The sequence below is a fragment of the Dryobates pubescens genome, chromosome 4 (genome assembly GCF_014839835.1).
Source record: "Dryobates pubescens isolate bDryPub1 chromosome 4, bDryPub1.pri, whole genome shotgun sequence".
NCBI lineage: Eukaryota > Metazoa > Chordata > Aves > Piciformes > Picidae > Dryobates > Dryobates pubescens.
In genome coordinates this window covers 26,431,096-26,448,222 of record NC_071615.1, presented here as the reverse complement: position 1 = coordinate 26,448,222, position 17,127 = coordinate 26,431,096, and the positions used below count along the sequence as shown (strand labels likewise).

The 17,127-nt window shown below is 45.8% G+C and overlaps 2 protein-coding genes across 2 annotated transcripts in view; one reads left to right on the top strand and one right to left on the bottom strand.

Annotated features, from left to right (window-relative positions):
- Positions 1-5,485, top strand: part of LOC104298258 (cytochrome c oxidase assembly factor 1 homolog) — a 56,401-nt gene extending 50,916 nt beyond the window's left edge. Inside the window, exons 7-8 of the mRNA XM_054161374.1 lie at positions 2,774-2,850; positions 5,160-5,485. Of these exons, the coding sequence (XP_054017349.1) occupies positions 2,774-2,850; positions 5,160-5,256 (174 nt within the window). The 3' untranslated portion in view covers positions 5,257-5,485. The remainder of the gene's footprint in view (positions 1-2,773; positions 2,851-5,159) is intronic.
- Positions 5,486-11,636: 6,151 nt separating this feature from the next.
- The window catches only part of STK17A (serine/threonine kinase 17a), a 30,870-nt gene continuing 25,379 nt past the window's right edge, over positions 11,637-17,127 (bottom strand). Inside the window, exons 5-7 of the mRNA XM_054160979.1 lie at positions 16,962-17,010; positions 16,675-16,854; positions 11,637-15,764 (exon numbers count right to left, since the gene is read on the bottom strand). Coding sequence (XP_054016954.1) covers positions 15,431-15,764; positions 16,675-16,854; positions 16,962-17,010 — 563 coding nt within the window. The 3' untranslated portion in view covers positions 11,637-15,430. The remainder of the gene's footprint in view (positions 15,765-16,674; positions 16,855-16,961; positions 17,011-17,127) is intronic.

The window sequence follows — 17,127 nt, the reverse complement described above, 5'->3', positions numbered from 1 at the left end:
AAGTGAAGGACTAGGAACAGCAAGAGCAGCATCTTCATGTTGTGCTATGTGGGCACATCACAGAATGGCTCCCAAGGCAGTCAGTCCCTCTCCTACTACAGTAAGCCACAAAATAATTTCCATAGAATTGCAGAATCTTGGTGTTTTTCTTAAAAAAAATAACCAAACAAAATGCCACCAAAAAAACAAACCAAAACAACCTTGAAGATCATCCCTTGTGAGTCCAACTGTTAGCTAACTGTACCAAGTCTGGTGCTATGCTAGGTCCCTGGGCACCACATTTCTGCTTCTTTCCAACACCTGCAGAGATGGGGAATCAACCACTTCCCTGGGGAGCCTGTACCAGTCTGGGAACCTTTTCAGTCTAGAAGTTTACTTCAGCATCCAACCTAAACCTCCCCTGGTGCAACTTGAGGCCATTTCCTCTTGTCCTGTATCAGTTGTTAGTAGGGAGAAGAGACCAACCCCCACCTCTTTGCAGATATTTGCAGAAAGAGCCAGCTTTAAAAGAGCAGCTGCCTCCCTTTTCCCCATGGATACATCTCACAGTAGTTTTGGACAGAGATGCACAGCCACGTGCGAGCTGTGCCGTGGCACAGCACAAATGGTGCTGCTCTGAAATGCATCTGCACGCCTGTGCCACGGAGGGCAGCTGCCTGGCACAGGCCTGGGAGCTGGGGTTACGCAGTGGCTGGAGAACACCATGCAGCCTGCTGAGGCATTGCGCAAGGCTGCCTTGCGTCAGCCCAGGGCTCACAAACACAAGTCCACTTCCACTCTCAGTTCTCTGACGTCTCTGACTCTGCATCAGTGTCTTCAGCCCTTAATTCAGGGCTGGCTGCCCTTCCTTGGTTTTGCTGGTGACGCAAAATGTTGCTAAGTGACCTCTTCAGGTCCCTCAGTGAGGGATCTTGTCACATATGAATCATTTTGTGCCTCCTAGTGAGTAGTTCTGAGTCCAAGGTCCCAAGCAAGGGCATTAAAGAACAGGACAGATGGCACACTGAAGGAAAAGGGCTGTCAGGGCAAGAAAAAAATCAGTCTTTAAGCAACTCACATAAAACTCCACTTTCCATCTTACTCCAGCTGTGCTTCACTCATGTGGTATCACATGGGCCAAAACATTCCCCAGTTTCCCAGCTTCTAGAGATTCTACCAGGAAGCATATCTGAGACCAAAAAGTGTGCAAAACTCCCTCACACCCTCTTTTGCTAATTGAAGAGGAGAGAACCCGACCCACCAATGTTTGCCTGTGTCACTATTGAAGAATGCCGGTCGCTTGCGTGACTCAGGGTGAAGTCAAACCCTGCCTTCTGCTGACCTCACCCAAGGCACAAACCACCAACTTTCTTCTCTGCTTTTTCACACTCACCAAGATTGATGTTCTCATGGAATACACTGGTATTAATGATCATCATTAGTGATCATATCACAGACTGATTTACTGACTCTGCAGCAACGAGGCTGGTGAGAAGCCTCGAGCACAAGCCCTATGAGGAGAGGCTGAGGGAGCTGGGATTGTTTAGCCTGGAGAAGAGGAGGCTCAGGGGAGACCTTCTTGCTCTCTACAACTACCTGAAAGGAGGTTGTAGCCAGGAGGGGGTTGGTCTCTTCTCCCAGGCAATCAGCAAGAGGACACAGTCTCACGCTGCACCAAGGAGGTTTAGGCTGGAGGCGAGGAGAAAGTTCTTCACAGAGAGAGTTGTTTGCTATTGGAATGTGCTGCCCAGGGAGGTGGTGGAGTCACCATCCCTGGAGGTGTTCAAGAGGGGATTGGACGTGGCACTTGGTGCCATGGTTTAGTAGTCATGAGGTGTTGGGTGACAGGTTGGACTTGATCTTTGAGGTCTTTTCCAACCTTGGTGATTCTATGATTTCCAGCTTCTGGCCCTGTTGGAGAACCCCTGGCATTTTCTCGTGGCGATTGCATTCCCACCAGCAGATACTGCACCCAAGACACATTTCTTTCATTCAAACAATTAGCTGTGGCCACTGCTGCTGCTCCCAGCATGTTTTGTTCAACAACTGAGTGATAGAATTTGTAACCTCAAGAAAAAAAAAAATCATAGTAATTTAGTTTAGAAAAGACCTCTAAGATCATCAAACTGGACATTAGGGAAACTTTTTTTCAGTGTTCAGGCATTGGAGTGGGCTTCCCAGGGAGGTGGTTGAGTCACCAACTCTGGATGTGTTTAAAGGTCACTTGGATGTGGGGCTCGGGGATATGGTTTAGGGGTGAATCTTGTAAAGTAGGGTTATCTGTTGGACTCGGTGATCCTGAGGGTTTTTTCCAACCTGAATGATTCTGTGATCAGTTCCAACCATCAACCCAACACCGTCATTGAACATCTCACTTATACACCACTGAACATCTCAACTGCCTTGATGCATTGAGGGACTGATCTTCAGAGGATCCAAATCTACAGGGCTGCTGTGATTATGAGAAGCTTTAACAGTACAGGTCACCTCTGCATCACCATGCATTTTGGTAAAGAAAGGCTCATAATATTTCAGGAAGCAAGTGGTTTTCCCTGGAGGTTGCAGCTGCAACACAGCACATTCTTTCAGCAGAGAGAGAGATTAATGTGTGGCAGAGCAGGCACACTTGTGTAGCCATGCACACAATAGCTGCTAGGAAAACTTAAGGAAACTCTGAAATACAGCAAGTTTTTAGGAAGGTCTTAAGTCTTTGCAGAAGGACTAAGTGTCCATTTCACAGATTCAATTTCATAACATGCTTCATTGAATCCTTAACATACTTTAATGTTTGCAGATAAAATTGCCAGTGTCTGGAGCAAAATCGGCAGGCTATCTCTACATTAACTCTGAGATGGATCATTCCCATCAACGGTGAGTACTGGAGGAGGTGCCAGGAGAAACGTATACACACAGGGAGAGAAGAGGTAGGAGAAAAGGCTGGAGCAGGATATTTGCTCTGGGCACCTGTGCTGCTGAGCTCACACACACAGAAGCAGCAGAAACAACTGTCTGAAGGTCTTGTGAAAAGCTATTTGCACAATCTCAACAAAAGGAATTAGCTGAGGGATGCACTCAATTCATCCCTGTGCACACAGGCAGAAGAGCCACACAGACCCTTCATTTGTGTGAAGGGCATCCTGCAAACTATAGCTCAGGATACAAACAAATCCCCTGAGCCAAGGTCTCCTCCCAGCCCTCCTTCCTCCCCAGGGAGGTGCAGAGCCCATTGCACAGAGGAAGCCCTAGCTCCAGTCGTGTTACCTACTGCTGCAGGGGAATGACTTAGCCTGTCAACAGGAGAAAAAAACCACACCCAAAACCCCCAATCAGGCTGTGTGGGTTTTTCCAAGCTATCCATTAAATGGTCATCAGTGTAAAAAAGTGCTAGAACAGAGGTTATAGCAGGAGGATGCCCTGATCCCACACCATCTAGTAGCAACCTTACATTTTTGTCATGAGAAAGCCTGATCCTTGTCAAAGGTAAGTGGATTTCTCCAACCTGAGCAAAGGATTACTCCATGAATTCAAAGTCCACTTTCCACTGCAAAAGAGGAAAGTCTGAGACACAAAGCTCTTCCCATAATCCTTGTTGCTGGAGATGTTAAGCACTTCTGTTATCTCTATTTAGAAAACCCAAGCTCCAACACTTTTGCTTGGGTGTTGATGGCCATATGGTGATATTTTCTTGTCATAAATAGATGAGCATAATTTACTAGATTTCTCTTCCAAATAGCTACAAGAAGTAAGGTGTAGAATGATGGAAGGCGCTAGACTGGGTCTTGAGAGACTTGGCCAGCTCTGGCCTCCTCCCTAGTGAGCAGAGATATGCCAGAGGTCCCCAGCCACCGTCCTCACACACCACACTTCTCTGGGGCCTGGGCTCTCATCTCACTCCTCCTTATTCCTTCCTCACAGATGGAGGGAAATAACTGTTCCTACCCATCTGACTGAGCTACTGTGAGGATGACTGAAGCTTGCAAGATGTTAAGCTATGGCAGTAATTGAGTGTGTGCATCTCTCTCAGTTTTGGTCTAAAATGAGCTCTTCAGGCATCCCTGAAAGCTTAAGAGGGGAGGAAAAAAAACAACACCCAACCAAAAACATTTTCTGTAAAAGGGTTTGTGGCAGACAAATCTGTCAGACTTCAACATCTCCTTCTATATGCAGACTTCTGTGCACAGCTCCACTTGGGGCCAGGCAGGACTTGGTGTCACAGAATCATAGAATTATTGTGGTTGGAAAAGACCTCTAAAATTGAGTCCAACTGTCAACTCACCACCACCATGCCCACTAAGCCATGTCCCAAAGCGCCATCTCTACACATTTTTTTAATGCCTTCAGGAATGGTGACTCCCCCACCTCCCTGGGCAGCCTGTTCCAATGCCTGAACACTCTTGCAGGAACACATTTTTTCATAATATGCAACCTGAAGCTCCCTGGTGCAACTTGAGGCCATGTTCTCTTATTCTATCATTTGATGCTAAGGAGAAAAGACCAACCTTCACCTCACCCTAACCTCCTTTCAGGGAGTTGTAGAGAGCAATGAGGTTTCCCCTCAGCCTCCTCTTCTGCAGACAATACCAGTTCCCTCAGGTCTTTTCCAACCAAAACAATTCTATGATTCCCAGCTGGCAATCAGCATGAGCAGCCTCACAGAAGTGGGTTTGGAGCAGAAGAAAAAGGCTCCTCCTTAGTCTCTAACAAATGCAGTTTTCCCTTCTCTGAGTAACCACTGTGGTACCCTGTCAGGGTTTCAGCAGTCACATTGAGCGATCACACAGTGTTCCAACTCCTCCAAGCCAGGATAATTCCTTAGCAACACAGTCTGGCTCCCAGGCTGGAGAGGAGTGGAGCAAGGAATGCACCCGCAGGATGGAGAGAAAGAAAGGCAACGGGTCGGGGGAGGAATGTCCTATCTAAAAATAGCTGGCGGGGTTTGAGTTGAGTTGTAACAAACAGGAACACACAAGCCAGACTTTTAAATCTGGGCTGTGCTATTAAGGAAAACAGCTTTCAGGAGCTGGCATTCACAAACCAGACTTTAAAACACATGGGAGAATTTAAGAGCAGTGAATGCAGGGCATGGTTTGTTTCTCTTCTGCCAGCTGTTTCTATGCTGGTTTTACCACTACGTTAAAAGTGATTGAAACAAGTTTAAAATCGCCTGTGGTTTGTGCCAGCTGGTGCCTTCAGGATGTCACCTTGAAACTGAAGGATGGTCGGAGTATTCCCGTTTACCACTCGCCAGCGGAAAGCACTGGTGTGCAAGAAGGCTAAAAACCAAAGGCAGCTGCGCCTCCACCTCCTGCTGAGCTGAGGGAGCTATTAATCGATTGCATCCTGCTGTGTCCCCGAATCCACAAGGCTGTCACAAGTGGCAGCTTCACTTAAGCGGCGCTCTGTAGACAATGTCCTCCCCAAGACTGCCCTCCTCATTGTCATTTCTTTCTTTTGCTGCTTTAGTCCTGTGTTCATCAGAAGCCCGAAATAAACACCTTGCAACAGACTTGCTGTTTCAGAGAAGTCATGTGGGGGGTGTGCGCTGGTAGCACCAATTTGAAATAAACAAACAAACTGCCAGGAAAAATGAAGCTGGTTTACAGTTGCAGACCAGAGGCAGGACACTTGGGCTGCTCTGTCGTTGCTAGAAGACTAAGTCAGCTTCTCAAACCTGCTTCAATCAATTCCCCTATTTCTCAACAAGGTGCAACTTAATGCAGCAGAAGTGGAGCTCAGCAGTAGCCCCTTCCACTCCTAAGGAATGTCACACATCAGGTGGATTTACACCCTCACAGTTATCATTAAGCAGCTCATGAGATAGCTGAGGCCACTCATCATAACTTAAGAATTCCAGGAAGAGATTTGCTACTCATGCTGCAGGTTACTCAGAAGAAACCACTGCTTCGCAGCAGCATCACCCAACACGAGATCAGGAGGTCACGTTTACTCAGCGGGGAAAGCACTCAGGAGGTGCAGAACGGGTAAAATGCTGCCATGGTTCACTCTGACTGCAGAGGAGATTTTGATTGTGCCTTGCTTCTGTCAATCAGGTAGAGAATTGCAACAACAACAAAACAAAACCAAACTGACAAAAATAAAACCCAATTCCTGCCCCAAACCAAGCATTGCAAAGCCTAAGGCACAGGCTGAGGCACTGAAGACACCTGAGTAACTATCCTGCCTTCATGCCTTGAAGTGTTAGTAAGAGTGCAAGTTAGGAACTTGTGAAGTAAGAAAGTCCACAAGATGATTGTGGATTTAACCAGAGCAGCTGAATCAAGCTGCAGCTAGGCAAAGCTTACACCACTCCATTCCCTCCCCACGTTCCTCCCAAGGCATCTTTGACAAACTATTTCAGAAAACAATACACCTCAGTTTTAGTTTGGGATTCATGAAGGGCTGCCAAGATGAACAGCACTTGTAAGGTCTGCTCCAGCCCATCCAAATGCCCAGCATGCCAGGGGAAGGTTTGGGATGAGTCAAGGAGAGACAGCTACCTGGTTTCACAAAACAAAATACAGACCACATAATTTAAAGCCATTAGCCCTGCTCTACTGCAGCCCACCTAACAAGAATATCAGCTGGGAGGTGTGGACATCTCCCAGCCACCCAGTGTCTCAGAGATTGGTCAGCTCTGGCCTTTGGTCACTGAAGAAGTCTGGTGGGGAATTAAGCAGTTAGCAAGGAAAAGTCAAATCAACTGCTTCACATCTGTCAGTTACCACTTCCTGAGTTTTGACTTGTTACTGATCTTCAAAGGAGTAATGAATGTGGAAAGCAGCCCCAGCCTATGCTGTCCCTCCCTAGCCTGTGCTAGGAGCATCTGGCACATGGTGCTATTCACCTGTCCTTTGTCACAGCTGTCAGCTTAGAAAGCCTGGGACCTGCAGTAGGGGCAAGGTGTACAAGTGTCCAAGAAACTGGGTCGCAACCACTGCAAGCAACAACACAGCATTTGCTCACCACCATCCTGTCACTTGAGCAGCACACACTATGGTCTTGGTCTGGCTTCACAAATTGCTACATCACAATACCACCAGCCAGCTCTGCCCCTGCTTATCCCAGGTCTGAGGGATGTATCCCCACATAGACCTTACCAGCAACACTAGAAACTTGATTGCCTTGCTTAGGGGAAGCAGAGCTTGCAAAGAAGTTCTGTCTCTCACTTTCCCCCTAGAGACTTAGCAGAGCACCTCTTTGAGTGCTCCTGGTCATTCTAACCAACCCACAGGGTGACCAAAGACATGAGAATGGGCTGCATCATCAGATCACACCAATATTCCTCTAAATCAAATCTAAACCTGGAGAAGGAAGAAAGCCATGGGTGAAGGTGGAAGCCAGCTAATCAGTGGACTGGGGCAAGAGCAAAATCACATTCAAATCCCTGCTTTTGTTTTACTACCTAATAGTCAGCAAACACAGAGTACCTTACCTCTTGACCTTGAAGAGCCTCAGAAGCCGCTTCCTCTCCATGTTTGAGCTCTTTTAAGATGCACATGTTCAAAAAGAAAAAGCAAAACCAGCAAGCTGATGTGTTCAGTGCCAAGCTGCTTTGGCCATGTGGCTCCCATTAAATACACCACAGCCCACAGGGCTGCTTTCAGAGGGGACACAGGTGCAGCAGAAGCAGCCAAGAGAGTTGCAGCATGTCAGGAAAAGAGGGAGAGCAAAGGTCTCAGAATTGCCAGCAGCTGCTGAAAGCCTAAATAACTTCAAGAGGACACCTGGGCACCACTCTTCCCCTTGCAGTTGTGGGTTTTTTTGTCTAAGGAACAGTGGAGCAGATCAGGTTGTGTTTAACATCATTAGGTCACTGAAGCACCAATTCATTACGATTGTGTTGCGTGTACCTAAGAGCAGTCTGGACAATAATTTCATTTGTATTGAGAAAATATTCATCTTTTGCTATAAGACCCCAGTTAAACTCCTTTAGAAAGCCATTCTTTAGTTCTAATCACAGAGCAATTAAGGTCAGGAGGAGCCTCTGGAGATCATCTAGTCCAAATCCTCACTCACAGCAGGATCATGTGGAGCAGATTACCTGGTCTAGTGAGGTTTTGAAGATCACCAAAGATGGGGACTCCACAACCTCTGGCCAAGCTGCATTGATCGTCAACCATTCTCACAGCAAAAGAAGGGTTTTCTTATGTGTAAGGAACACAAGAATTTCCTGTGTTTCAGTGTGTGCCCATTGCCTCTTGTGCTTCCACTGGGTACCACTCACTGAGAATAACCTGAATCCATTGTCTTTACGCTTCCTCCCCAAGTATTTGTACACAATGATAAGATCCTCTCCAGGTCTTCTCTTCTCCAGGCTGACAATTCCAGGGCTCTCAGCCTTCTGACCAGTTCTGCAGTCCTTTAATCATCTTGATCATTTTCAAGATGTTAAAGGAGTTCTTTTAAATTGGCTTGAAAAATCTGCATAGTTCCTCTTCCAGTTGCTGGTGTGGCTGAAACCACCATAGTCCTCCTTTACTGGATTGCATGTTTGTTTCTTACTCTCTAGTTTGATTTTAATAGCTTCTGCCAGGCCAGCATCACCCTCAAGGAAACTATCGCAGCAGCAGGCTGTTCAGGGCAAGACTTTAATTTGCAACTGAGGAGCAACAAACACTGCTTAGCAGACTGCTACCCTTGCACCTGCCTGATGAACTCAACCAGCAGGCAGAGGCTGTATACAACCAGATGTTTGTAAAGCAATGGCTTCAAAAATGCTAAATGAGCTGATGAGTTTCCATTTGGGTTTGTTTCTTCAGGTAGTAATGAGGTTTTGTCCAACTTAGGGGCCTGCCAGCACACTTGGTGGCTCAGGCAGATGTCATACATTGCACAGGGACCATCAGTTGTTTGGATTCACCACCCATTTAGAAATGAGAATGCACCCAGTTCTTCCCTGCCATTTGCCTGCATCTTGTCCACACTGTTTCCTCTGTGTATCGAGCAAAACTTGCTCCAAAAGTTCCCTGCAGCAGGGCCCGCAGCAGTCCTGTAACACCAGTAGCGATGAAGACCTGCCATATTCTTGATGCTACTTTGGAAGGCACATGACATCTGGCCAAACATCTTTGGTGGGTTTGTGTAGCACCAAGCATATAAAAGTACTGGAATCCCAATGGTTTTTGACCAGTCTAATGCAGCTTCTGTTAAGTGGCTTTCCTAGAAGACTTAAAAGCAAGCACCTTTACTGAGTAACTTCTGAGAGACAGCCTTTGCCTCTCCTTGCTTGCAGAGACCCATGACAAGAGCTTCCATTCAGCAACCAGCCCAGCTGGATCTCACAGGGTAGCACAGGAAGGTGCTACCCCAGCAGCTGTGGGGGTTAGCTAAAAGGGCCCCTGTGGAAGTCAGGCTGTCTGCTGGGACTGCACATCACCTGAAGAGCTGGGGCATGCTGATTTCAACACCTCTCCAGCTTCGCTGTGACACCGGTAGTACAGCAAGCAAAGACTCAATGCAGTTTAGTTCTCTGTGTTTACAGGAATAAAGAAAATCCCTTCAAGTAGTTAAGTTCCCCTTCCTCTCCTAATTTTTCAGCAACTGTTGTGAACCCAAGTCCTCTGCTTCTGAACATTTTCTTAATTAAGAGAGGTTTTTATCACACCTACATGGACCTGAAGGTTTTTTCTTCCTGTTTTATAAAGCTTCCAGGATATATTTTTATGGAACCAAAATATTTTACTATTGCAAAGCTATACAGTTGCCAGCTGTCTTGTAACAGGAGCAAGTGGTGCAATGAAGCGGTGTTAGAGAAGGAAATGCCTTTGTACAGAAGAGGAAATAGTTTTTTCACCCAGCATCTAGTTGACTTCCCCACAGGAAGTTACAGCAGGCAGACAACACAGTTCTGGACACCTTGGAGTGCACCTTTGGGTTGGGGGGGGTGGGGATATGAAAGTTTCACGTCTTTATCAAGTTTGCAGGTGACACTAAGTTGGGTGGGAGTGTTGATCTGGTTGAAGATAGGAAGGCTCTGCAGAGGGATCTGGATAGGTTAGATCAGCAGGCTGGGATCACTGGGATGAGGTTTAACAAGACCATGTGCTGGGTCCTGCACTTGGGTCACAACAACCCCAAGCAATGCTCCAGGCTTGGGGCAAAGTGGCTGGAAAGGAACCTGGTAGAAAAGGACGTGGTGGTGCCCATTGAAGAAGAGCCAGGCAGTAAAGGCAGCCAACAGCATCCTGGCCTGGAATAGCAATAGTGTGGACAACAGCAATAGGGAAGTGAGGCCACAGCTTGAGTACTGTGTTCAGTCTGGGTGCCACAGTATAAGACACTGGAGTCCTGGAGAGTGTCAAGAGAAGAGTCAGAAGGCTGGCGAGGGGTTTGGAGGGTAGGTTGTACAAGGAGCAACTGAGGGAACGAGGGCTGTTTAGTCAGGAGAAGGCTAAGGGGAGATCTTATTGCTCTCTACAACTACCTGAAAGGAGGTTGGAGTGAGGCTGATGTTGGTCTCTTCTCCTAAGCAGCTAAGAATAGGACAAAAGAAAATGGCTTAGGTTGTGCCAGGGGAATTTTGGGTTGGATATTAGGAAAGGGAGTCAGGCACTGGAACAGGCTGCCTGGGGAGATGGTAGAGTCACCATCTTTGGGGGTGTTCCAGAAGCGTATAGATTGTGGCACTTCACTATATAGTTTAAAGGTCATGGTAGCTGGGTTACAGTTGGACTCAATGCTCTTAAAGGTAATTTTCCAATGTTAGTGATTCTGTGATTTCAGTCTGATATGTTAAACCTGGAATCATGTTGATTTGCATCTGCTCCATCCTGTCCCAGATGCACAGTCACCCTACTTGAGATGGCAGCCAATGATGCACAAATCCTGTTTCCCAACCCCACACCTCCAGGCAGGTCATTTCCCACCTGCCAGCCATTTAAACTCACAGGCCTAAGTTTGATGTCAGTATGTTTCTAGGCTTAGTATACACCAAGGAAAAAAAACAACCAACCAACCAACACAACCGACCAAGCTGGGAGGATTTAGGTGGATGTGAGTGTCTGAGGGACATGGTTTAGCACCAGACTTGGCAGTGTTAGAGAATAATTGGACTTGATGAACTCAAGGGTCTTTTCCAATCAAAATGATTCTATGATTCCACAGTTCTATTTATCAGTCCAAATGAGAGTTTAACACAACATGTGTAAAGGCTGTGTCATGAAGTACAGTGCAAGAAGACAGCTTTAGCGTGGAAAAGATTATTGGTGCATTTTGTAGTTGGTGCACAAACTGTGATTCAGAAAACCAACACAGCAGCAATCCTGCTAGAGGAGCATTGAGAAACAGAACCTTACAGAACGCCTTGGAGAAAAGCAAGGACACTGCAGCAAGAGACTTCATCTAACATGTTACCACTCAGCTTTGACAATGTATTTTTAGCCAGTACTCCAAGCCCAGTGTGAGCGTGTGCAGGCTCCAACGACAGAAGTGTTTCAGGTGCAGTGGGTTGCAGCGCAGCACTGTGCTTTAGCACTGATCCCAGTCACCACGCAGCTGCCCCGCACCAGACAAACCAGTCTCACTTCTGGAACCTGGTTTCAAATCAGTAATGTTGCCTTGAAGAAAGCAGCCTATGCTTTTTATTTTTTTAACAAAAAATATCCGTTAAAGTGTTTCCCAATGCATGAAGGACAAAAGACTCAGCAGCCCTTCAGAAAACAAAATGTCTTTTATTGTAAAATTCCTGAAACACCAAACACCTTGTCAATGAAGTACAATGAACTGGCACTATTTCTTTAAAATGTTGAACTGTCTTCCAGGAACAGCAACATCAAATATCTGAGAGAGCTCTTAAACCATGGAATCAATTGGTGCAAGGCTCACGTTCTTTCCTGGCCCCTGCCAGCACCACCAGTGGAAAAGGGGAAGTTAATTTGCATTTCCTACCTAAGAGCTCTCCAGCTTCACCTGGAAGATTGCAAGATGGAATTCATCCTTTTGTATTTAGGGGCCCTCAGGTAAAAGGTGTAAGAAGTGGAACAAACCAAAATTCAAATTTAGCTTTGGACCAAAAAAACCCCAAACAACAAACCAAACAGATTATTTTCTAGAACTTTTAGTTTAATGGCTATGACATTTACAGCCTCTCGCTTAAAGCTGAACTTAGCAAGAGGAGGTAAGGCTTTGTTTTCAACCAGATGTTTGCTGTTAATTCCAACAACTGCAACAGAGACACAGGCCTGGACCTACCCTGCCTAGACAGAGCTCATGTCTTGCATCAGAACCATAGCAATAGCAGCTCTGCAGCAAGCTCCAAGCACATATGCACTTCCATTCTCTACAGCTTCCTGCGCTTGAGCAAACAGCAGTCATGCTCCCAGCCTTATGAAGGCAGCCAGCAGAAACCCAGTCTGGAGCGTGGGGACAGAGCACTGACCACAAGGTCTGAGGAGTTGACTCGGTCTCTGTAACCACCCCTACCCCACAAACACTTGAAGGCATAAGCAAGCTTTTTTCAGGTAACTGCATATGTCCCTGCAGCCCTCTATACTCCTGCAGCTGCAGGAAACCAGCTCTTCTTCACAAGGCAAGTGATTTGTTCCCAGTCTTCATGTCCTGCTTCACTAGTAACTAAGCCTCTCAAACCCTCCCCAGCCCCTCTCTGCAGCACAGGGTAAGAATGCCTCATTTACAGCTTCAGTCTCCCTCACAGTGGAACAGAAACGGCTTTACCTCTGACAGGCTGACAGTCCTGCAGCCAGGACTGTCCATTCTGGGGCCAGTCTCGGCTGCCTTGTTTATAATTTATACTATTAAACTTTCACAACTTTATACAAATTCTTAATATTAAAAAACAACTGTACAAAACCACCTTAAGGCACAAAAAGTGAAACCCAGAAATGCAGCCCACTGGACATGTCAAAGCAGCCATTCCAAGGGAAGCTGGCCTTGTAGTTCAGTATGTAAGTTTATTTATGCAGGTTAAGCATCACTGTCATACATTTAAAGCCAGTAACTGCAGGACCAGATGCATGCTGCTCATCTGCTCTCTCTCATCAGTACCAGTCTCCATCTGAGACCTGATCTGTGGTTACAAATAGGAATTCAGTCAGGTCTATGCCCCTCAAATGATTTGCTGTGAGGACCCATGAGGTATGACACATCGAGGTGTGTAGGTATGGCTACCTTGTTCTGTAAGGGTGGGATGTGAGTTTTGTCCTCAGTGCTTTGCTGAGGTTTGCAAAAGCGTGGCAGTGTGGAAATGGGAAAAAGGTCTCAAAACAGAGGTGATAGAAGGTGCCAGAAATTGTAATCTTGCACAATGCTTTGTAATTTAATGGCCCCTCAGCCAAGCAAATTGTCTTGGGCAAATAACTGAGCAGTAAAAGAAAGATGCCCTTGAAGAGTACTGTCATGCCTACAAAATGTCTGAAACAGGCAAGACAGCTGCTCTGCTGCCTCAAGGATTCTTGTTTAACTTCTCCTGATGGCCAGCCAGAGCTATCCAAGAAAATCCTGCACTGCAATATAAACCACGGCCAAGCTCAGCTGTGAGTACTGGTGGATGTTTCCTGGTATGAAGGTCTTCCATGAGTGAGAAGCTGTCCTACCTACATGAGTATCCAAGAGGGAAGAAGCCCAACTGAAGAGTTTAATTTAGGTGCAATTTTTCTGATGTGGCTTCAAGCAAAGGCAACCAGACCACTGGCAATGAAGCCTTGTAGAATGCTCATTGCTCCATTCAGTGTCACACTGCCTTTGTTCAGTATTCTTCTCTTCTGATGCTTTCTCTCCCATTCTCACAGCAGTGCTAATGAGATCACCCCAGCACTGCTTGTGTTACTGACAAGCCATTTTCCTTGTGTAATACTAGCACAGAGCATTGAACTCCTGGTCACTAACAAGAGTAAGAACATCCTTAGTACAGTTGAAATTAGAAAGCCTGGAGCAACATGGAAAACCAGAAAAACTAGCTTAAGGAGTTTATACTCATTGCTTTATAGCAAGAAAAGGTTGTCAGGGTTTATTATAAAGGAACAGCACAAGGAAACCAAATAAATAGTTGAATAGTTAACAGTAGGCAATACAATAGTACTAAACTTCAATTACATAAACTTTGGAACAGCATCAATATGAAAGAGTTCTTAGAAAACTAGGACTCAGTCTGAGATCCTCAGACCTGTACATTGTAAAAAACAGTTGATTTTGATGCCCAGTTAGTCCCAGCTTTGTCCTCTGAGGGACTGTGTCCATTCAGAGCTACGACCCACCCACAGAGCTCCCCAATCCCACTCTGCCCCATTACACACATGCTGGTTTTTCCTAAGTGTCTAAGGGAGAGTGATTAGGAAGCACGAGGTATGAGTTGTGCTTCTTCATTTCAGAGGAAGCAGTATCTTCTTCCTCATCTCACAGCTGTATTGAACAAGGTTATGCAATTTAGCCTAAGGTTGCTTTTTCCTTCCTTAAAGCAGCAGTTAGAGGAACAAAAAGAAGGCAGAAATGACCTCATGCTCCCAGTAAAACCCCAGCTGGGATCTGGGGGAGGTGGAATCAAGGGCTGATTTATCATTAGTTGGACAAACTGAATAAACACGGTGAAAAGTCAGTGGAGAGAACTTCAATAACTTCAGCAGAGCTACATCAGACCCTGTGTCATTCTTTTTGCCACTCATCAACACTGCACAGTCACAATGAGCTGGATTCTCTTAGCACATTTCACTCAACACGGGGAGGACAGGAGCTATCTCCTCTGCTCTCAGGAGTGACTCGCTTAAACTCATCACCCTCTGGAGAAGGGCTGTGCTGTACTCCCCCAGCAGGGCTGCACTGTGCCCCCACATGAAGCAGCATCACTCCTGTGATCATTCCCCACTGCCGATTTTTCTTTACCTGTGGGATGTGTGCATGTCTTGCTAGAGAAGCACAGGTCACTGTGTGGCTGTACACCGGAGGAGTCTGGGTCTTTGACAAGGAATCACAGACGGTGTAACTGTGAAAACCCTACGTCCAACCAGCTGATCCAATTCTCCTCCTGTACACATTTTAGATCAGTAGATAGTTCCACTGAAGTCAGGCGTGCTAGAAGGTGTTCAAGAACAAATCCCTGCACTACACATTTGCATTAAATGCCACAACGTACACCAAAATCACCCACTTGACACCTGCCACTGGAACACTTCCAATGTCAACTTCTCCAGAACTCTGGAACAATTAACAAAACCAACTCTGCTATAGAGCAACAACAACCAACAACAAAATAATCCAGAAATAAAAATTGCAAACAAAAATCAGCTGTTCAAAATCTTTGCTAAATTCCTGTCAGCCGCTTGAAGTCTTGCTTATCTGTTCAATGAAATTATAAACTTGGCACATTTTCCTTGGATGCCATTTCCTCAACATTTTCCTTTACCTAGAACATTTATTGCATATCAGAAATTCACTTGGCTAGGATATTTTTGTTTAGTAGAAAATGCTGCCTTCCAGTTACAGCTGTGGAGCTCCACACAGTTCAGAAAATGAATTCTCCTGGTATTTCTTGCAGTAATGGTTCCTCAAATTTAAAGCGCTTGGAAATGGCCTTCTGCTCTGTTACTTTCTCTTTTTCTGACTGCCTACATTGTCCCAGGGTATATGAAGCCACTACAATTAGTTCTTCTGTCACTATTGATTCTTCCTCTTCAGTCTTCTCAGCATCTACTGATTTTTCAGAGGCAGAATCTGCATCTTTCTGAGTGGTATCACTGGGCTCCTCTCCTGGGCTCTTACTCCAGGCCCTGCAAGCAGGATTATCACTCTGTTCTAACCATGGGTGTTGAAGACATTCTTCAGCAGTTGCCCTGTCCCTGGAGAAGGAGGAAAGAGTTAAAATAAGTATCTACATGAATTTGAAATCCAGTAGCTTGCAGAAGAGAGCCACACAAACTATTCCAAGGGTATGACTATACTGAAGACAAGCTGATAGACCAGCAGCACAAGGAGATGAACTGCTAGCACTGGAAATAAAGGACTTCATAGATCCTTAAATAGCAGTTTAGGCTCCCATGTGGCCAACCAACCTTCCAAGTTGAGAGAGAGGAAATTACCAACACTTGTAGACCATCAGAATCCATGAGTTTGGAGGGAAGTGGAGGAATTATCTTCTCATATACGTGAAAAGTAACAGCACAATGAAATATGAATAGCCAAACACTGGCACAGGCTGTCCAGAGGGGTTATGAAGTCTCCTTCTCTGGAGACATTCCAAACCCACCTGGATGCGTTCCAGTGTGACCTGCTCTAGATAGTCCTGATCTGGCAGGAGGGTGAACATAGAATCACAGAATCAATAAGGTTGGAAAAGACCTCAAAGATCATCAAGTCCAACCTGTCACCCAACACCTCATGACTACTAAACCATGGCACCAAGTGCCATGTCCAATCCCTTTTCGAACACCTCCAGTGATGGTGACTCCACCACCTCCCTGGGCAGCATATTCCAATGGCTAACAACTCTCTCTGTGAAGAACTTTCTCCTCACCTCAAGCCTAAACTTCCCCTGGTGCAGCTTGAGACTGTGTCCTCTTGTTCTGGTGCTGGTTGCCTGGGAGAAGAGACCAACCCCCACCTATGCTTCTATGATCTTTCAAGATCCCTTACAACCCCTAACGTTCTGTGAAAGTTCTCCTGTAGTTTACAAATGAAAATGCCAGCACTTGCTGCATTTCAGATGGAGGCAGTCTGACACATCAGCACACTGCTGGATGCTTGACTTACTCAGGTTTCTTAACCAGCAGAGTTTTGATGAAATCCACAGCAGACTCTGATATGAGGTCAAAGTCTTCTCCAGAGTAACTTATGTTCATTTGAGATATGTTTAAGAATGTTTCTTGTTTGTCATCCCCTAAGAAAGGCGATATCCCTGTTAGCATAACATATGCCAGGACTCCAATGCTCCTGCATTAGAAGAAAAACAGAAAGGCAGTTTTTAGGTTTTGTCTCTTTCATTAAACCCCCAGCTTCCCAGTGAAGTAAGTTATAATGACCACTGATTTTCAACTTACCACATGTCAGTCGCTGTACTGATTGGGTCATAACTCAGAATTTCAGGAGCTATTCAGGAACAAAACAACACAAACAATCAAGATCTATTTTTGTCACTTGCAAACATTATATTTGAGTTATATAGGCATGTGGTAAAAGACAAGCCATGGGAAGCACAACTGTCTT